Below are 5,598 nucleotides of genomic sequence, written 5' to 3' on the forward strand. Positions count from 1 at the left end.
TTCTCTATACCCAAGAGAATGACTAATATTAAGCCAAATTAAAATTTAAATATGTATTTCATTTAGTTACAAAATATCCCTTCCAAATGAAACGAAGTGCCATCAATTTTTGGGTCTTTGAGAACTTTGAGAATTAAGATTTTTCCAAAAACACTAATATGGTGTTAATTGTAATGTTTGTGGCAATCACCATCTTGTTGTTGTCTAATACTTTCTATGGAACTATCATATGAGAAAATGCAACATTTAATTATGTATCTAGATATTTAATTTCCAACAAGTGCTTTGTTAAAGAGCCAAAAAGTCATGTGACCTTGACTTTAAAAGGTCATCAAAAAGTCATGTGACCTTGACTTTAAAAGGTGATGACCGTGACTTTAAGAGGTGATTATTAAATAGATTCACCTTTTTCTAACTTGATTTGATATAATAACCGTCGATTGGAAATTAGGTATAATGCATTTACAGGATCCACCTTTTTCTAACTTGCTTTCAATATATTAATAATGATTCCATATACTTTATGGGGGCTAGAATGATAGTCATAGGCCAAAGGATTTGTTTTGGTAGATATTCATTCTTGGCCTAGTGGAGCACCTATTATGGGGCAAAGTTTAACAAGCCTCGTAACTCTTGAGTTGTTAGTGTGAAACCCCTCCCCCCCCCCCTTCCCCTCCTCCACGCCCCTTCTTTCTTTTTTACCTTAGAGGCCCTCTTCCCTTTCACCCCTTTCTTTTCTCCACAACTATAGTCCCCTTTATATCCACCTCCCCTTAGATGCCTTCTTCCTTTTCACCCCTCTTCTTTTCTCCAAAAGTAATAGCCCCCTTTTTAGCCACCTCCCCTCACATGCCCTCTTACTTTACACCCCACTTCTTTCCCAACTAATATGAACTTTTACTATTTCTTTGATTACTTTCAACATGGATCCCAATTTCTTTGAAAATTAAATTCATTTTGCAACACGTTCAGCGAACCTCGACTTTCTTTTCGGCTCAAAGTCTCAGCACATCCTTCAAAACTGCGACTCGGTTTAATCAGATATAGTAGCGCTTGTTTGATCACTCGCCTTGAGGCTGATCACCAGATATTTGTGAACACAGTAATATTTGCGCGATGCATTCCCTCGGGCATTGGAATTCTAGCTTTGGGCGAATCTGAAGACGTCCAGTCGAGGTGCAAGAACGTTAAGCTGCCGCCTAACGAATCCTCGGCACTCCGCCAAGCAAATTTTGAATCGTTATGCTGCCTCCCGAATAGTCCTAATCGTCACGCTGCCTCTAGAATCGTTTGCAGCTCTCCAATTCTTGTACAATAACGATACAAGTTAAAATTAATGTTTTAGAATTGCCTACGGAGGCTTGGAATGCGTTGGCTGAGTGCTTTTTTTTTTTGCTATTCGGGCGTGCTAATATTATGCGTGGATGCTTAATTGCTTTCAGGATTTGAAGCTGCTTGTGGACGAAGAATCACATCTTCTTTGAATTACTGAGATGTATGTGGATTCCCAATCAGCAGGCGAGGTCCAAACCATGCAAATAATCACGATGGCGCGGGATCCAATAGGGGTTTTTGCTGCTCTCGACAGCGCACGAACACAGTGGTATCATTTTACTGCAGTTCTGATTGCGGGGATGGGATTCTTGACCGAATCTTACAACATCTTCTGCATCACGACAGTAAGCAGGCTTATCGGGCGTCTGTATTACAAGCCGGGATCAAAAGAGCCTGGTCTTCTTCCCGCGGCTGTTCAATCAGCGCTCTTTAGCACACCATTAGTCGGGGCTTTTGTCGGCCAGCTATTCTTTGGTTTGCTAGGAGACAAGCTGGGACGGAAGAAAGCATATGGCATCACGCTGATGATAATGCTACTCAGCTCCATTGGATCGGGCCTGTCCTTCGGGAGTACCACACACTCTGTAATTGCAACGTTGTGCCTTTTCAGGTTCTGGCTGGGTTTTGGCGTGGGCGGCGAGTACCCCCTGTCTGCGACAATCATGGCGGAGTATGCCAACACGAGGACTCGGGGTGCCTTCATGGTAGGCGTCTTTGCAATGCAAGGAGTGGGGATTCTAGCTGCTGGTTTGGTATCTCTGTGCGTGTCTTCAGCTTTCGAGGCCAAGTACCCTGCACCCAGCTTCGACGAGGACCCGATAAGATCCACTCCCCCGCAAGCCGACTTCGTATGGAGGATCATCGTGACGCTCGGCAGCGTCCCGGCTGCTCTGACTTACTACTGGAGAATGAAGATGCCGGAGACCGCGCGCTACACGGCGTTGGTAGCAGGGGATGCGAAGCAAGCGGCTCTGGACATCTCCCACGTATTGGATACGGAGCTTGAGGCGGAGCAAGACAAAGTGGACGCGGTAGTGCGAGCGGAGAGCTACGGCTTGTTCTCGGGGGAGTTTGCGAGGAGGCACGGGCTACACTTGCTGGGAACGACGGGGACGTGGTTCCTGGTAAACGCGGTGTTCTACTTCGAGGCACTATTTCTAAAGAACGTGATGACAGAGGTGGGATGGCTGAAGGCGAGGGGGAAGATGAGCGGGGTGGGGGAGGTGGCGAGCATAGCGAGGGAGGAGGTGGAGGAGACAGCGGCGATGATAGCGGGGTTTTGTGCGGCAGCGGTGGCGGTAGACAGGGTAGGGAGGAGGAAGATACAACTACAAGGGTTTATGGTGACGGCGGGGCTACTATTAGCGATGGGGATACCATACGAGAGGTGGAGGGAGGGGAAGGAGGGGGGGTTTGCGGTGTTGTATGGGCTGAGTTTCTTCTTCATGAGCTGCGGGCCGACGAGCACGGTGTTCATAGTGGCGGCGGAGCTGTATCCAGCGAGGGTAAGGGCAAAGTGTCATGGTATATCAGCGGCGGGGGGGATGGCGGGAGCCATTGTGGGTTCATTGGGTTTCTTGTATGCGTCCCAAGGCTCCCGCAGTCATCCTGCGGAGATCCGCTCGGGCTACCCTCCCGGCCTCGGTCCTTCCTTCTCCCTCTGCTTCGCCGCCTCCTTCTCCGCCCTCGGCTTCCTCCTCACCTTCCTTCTCCTCCCCGAAACCAAACAACTCCCCCTCGAACACTCCTCCCACCTCCCCCCTCCTCGACCCCTCGACCTCTTCCGCCTCTCTCAGCAACCTCCTCCTCCCCCTCCTCTTTTCTCACCAACCACCTCCGGCCCGGCCTCCTCTTCTTCGACACACATTTCCATCACCTTACGGCTTTAGCAACGTCTTGTTTCTCTTCGACTTATATCCTCCCGATGGAGACGTCGTTTGGGATTGAGATTGCATTCTACCCTGCGAATGAGCAATCAAAGGAGACGTCGTGTGGGATTGAGATTACATTCTGTAACCATCCAAAGCTCTTATTTTCTAAATAGCCGTGCCTCAAAAGTCTCGTTCTGTGCTTATATTCACAAGTGTCAATGTGTATGTGCGTCTAGAAGGCTTAAACACATCTGGCCGTATGGGTATGGGTGTTTTTGTATATAGGCTTAAACACATATGGCCGTCTGGGTGTTTTTGGCCATATGGGTATGCACACCGGAACATCGCCATAAAGAGGGTGGAGAAGGTTTACTTTTTGATGTTGCCCTTTTGTTGAATTGTGTTTTCTGTAGCCTTTGGATTACATATACTAGTGTGCAACCCGTTGGAAGGCCACAGGCGCTATAGTGAGATGATATCAATGGCACCTCAGCATTACACTGAGATCATATGACGAGCACTCGGCTCTAGATTGAACGTTCTGAGCTCCATGCTTTCCTTCTACGGTTGATCAACTCGTGATCTACGCAGTGTCGTCAGAAATGTGCATTATGTGAAGTTGCAGTTGGACTTCACAAATGACTACTTCCCGCCGCTGAAACTAATAGTTTTATTGTTGTGAGATATTTCATAATGCTCTACATAATTTGTTCTAGATATTTCATTCCGATGTTTGTGAGATCATCCGTCCTGTAAGCATTGATGACAATCCTACGATTTCTCTGTTTTTGTTTTGAACATTGCCCAATGTAATGACCCAACGTTTCTACATAATTCCGTGTTCTCATGTTCGTGTATCCCCATTGATCAGATTGTAGTTATGTAAGGGAAATCAGAGTGTAGTTCTCATGTTCATGTAACCCCGGAGGAGAAATATTGTTGTCTCGCTTTAACGCTAGGGAGATGGCATGACGAATGACCTCTCCTACTTTCATGAAGAATGGACAAACAATTCAATTGATTGAACCACACACCACATTATTTCCTTCGACATTATTGCCTTTGAACTTTTGATCGTCCTTGGAATGTTCCTTGTCAGAAATGCAAATGCAAGATGCAGGATGGTGCAAAGTGGCTGGCGCGATAGCCAACAGGCAAGAAACCCACGGGGGAGCTAGACAACGAGCAGGCCTGAGAGGAGGGGGCAGGTTTTCTTGATTAAAATTGAGTGGCTGCTTTGTGTAAGAGGATGCAGCAGCTTTATGGGAATGCAAGCAGAAGATGAAGATGAAGGATCAATTATGTATGCAAACTACCACGTGTACAATCCAATGGTCCATATTTGTACATCTAAGCTAACAATGGAGAATTCCCCAATCGTCCGCCCCCAAACCTCTCCTTAATAGAGAAAAAGATACCGACGTCCTTTTAGAATTTGGTCGCTCGTCAATGTTTTATCAGATGTCTCCGAAGAGACATCGTCGTTCTTCAATGTTAGGACTAGAATCTCAAGTGGCTAATGCAAGGGAGCTACTTTTATTACGTGTATGTTCAAGAGTTACAACCGGCTAATCACTGAGTTGTTGTCTACTTGATTAAAAAAGAAGCTAATCATAATCACTCCTCCGTTCTTTTTAATTAATTAATGTGAATGGAAGCCCCCCCAATCCACAATTAACCTATCTTATTGTGTTAATCTCACCCCTTAATCCTATTAATTGCATCTCGCCTCCTAAGTCTCCCCTTTGTCTCGGTGCCTCACCACCGTCTCCTCTTTTGTCACCCCTTTAGACATCGCCCCTTCATGTCTCCCCTCTTCCTCCCTCCGTCTCCACTTCTTTCACCCCTTTGTCTCTACTCTTCCTCCCTCTTCCCATCGCCACTCTGCCCACTCCTCTCCGCACCACTTTTTCCACTCTTCCTCCCACATCTCTCTCTACTCTTCCTACCACCGCTCTCCACTCTTCCTAGTGTTGCTCTCCACTCCTCTTCACTGTCACCCCTCTCCCACTCTTCCTCCCTCTCCTCACCTCTCTCTCTCTCTCTCTCTCTCTCTCTCTCTCTCTCTCTCTCTCTCTCTCTCTCTCTCTCTCTCTCTCCCCTGCTATACTTCTTTTCTCTCCCGGCCTCCCCTCTATATAATTGCATGGGGGCTCGCTTGGGGCAACCTGGAACGTTCCAGAACGAAGGTTCTGGAACATGAATCTCTTAATTCTTCCTACCTTACCTTAATCGCGTGTCTCTTGATTTTTTTGCCTACCTTAGCTTAATTCTTTTGATCTCCTCACTATAATTAATTAATACTTGTTTTTATCAAACGACTAGGGGTCCCTTTTCATTCACTTCAAGACAATGCCTACGCAAATGTGCAAGCTTATTTAAACGCTAATAT

At 46.6% G+C, this 5,598-nt stretch overlaps 1 protein-coding gene across 1 annotated transcript; it reads left to right on the forward strand.

The window, feature by feature from the left end:
• Positions 1–1,053: 1,053 nt before the first annotated feature.
• LOC147884829 (putative inorganic phosphate transporter 1-7) lies at positions 1,054–3,802 on the forward strand. The gene is made up of 2 exons (XM_087397512.1): positions 1,054–1,239; positions 1,443–3,802. The coding sequence occupies exon 2, from the start codon at positions 1,494–1,496 to the stop codon at positions 3,222–3,224; it is 1,731 nt and encodes a 576-aa protein (XP_087253638.1). The 5' UTR covers positions 1,054–1,239; positions 1,443–1,493; the 3' UTR covers positions 3,225–3,802.
• The last annotated feature ends 1,796 nt before the right edge of the window (positions 3,803–5,598 follow it).

This window comes from Dipteris shenzhenensis, chromosome 26, assembly GCF_047967505.1.
Source record: "Dipteris shenzhenensis isolate YYH24624 ecotype China chromosome 26, Dip_SZ_1.0, whole genome shotgun sequence".
Taxonomy (NCBI): domain Eukaryota; kingdom Viridiplantae; phylum Streptophyta; class Polypodiopsida; order Gleicheniales; family Dipteridaceae; genus Dipteris; species Dipteris shenzhenensis.

Excerpts from the sequence above, each read along its gene's own strand:
- LOC147884829 (XM_087397512.1), top strand. The coding sequence starts at position 1,494 with ATGTATGTGGATTCCCAATCAGCAGGCGAGGTCCAAACCATGCAAATA.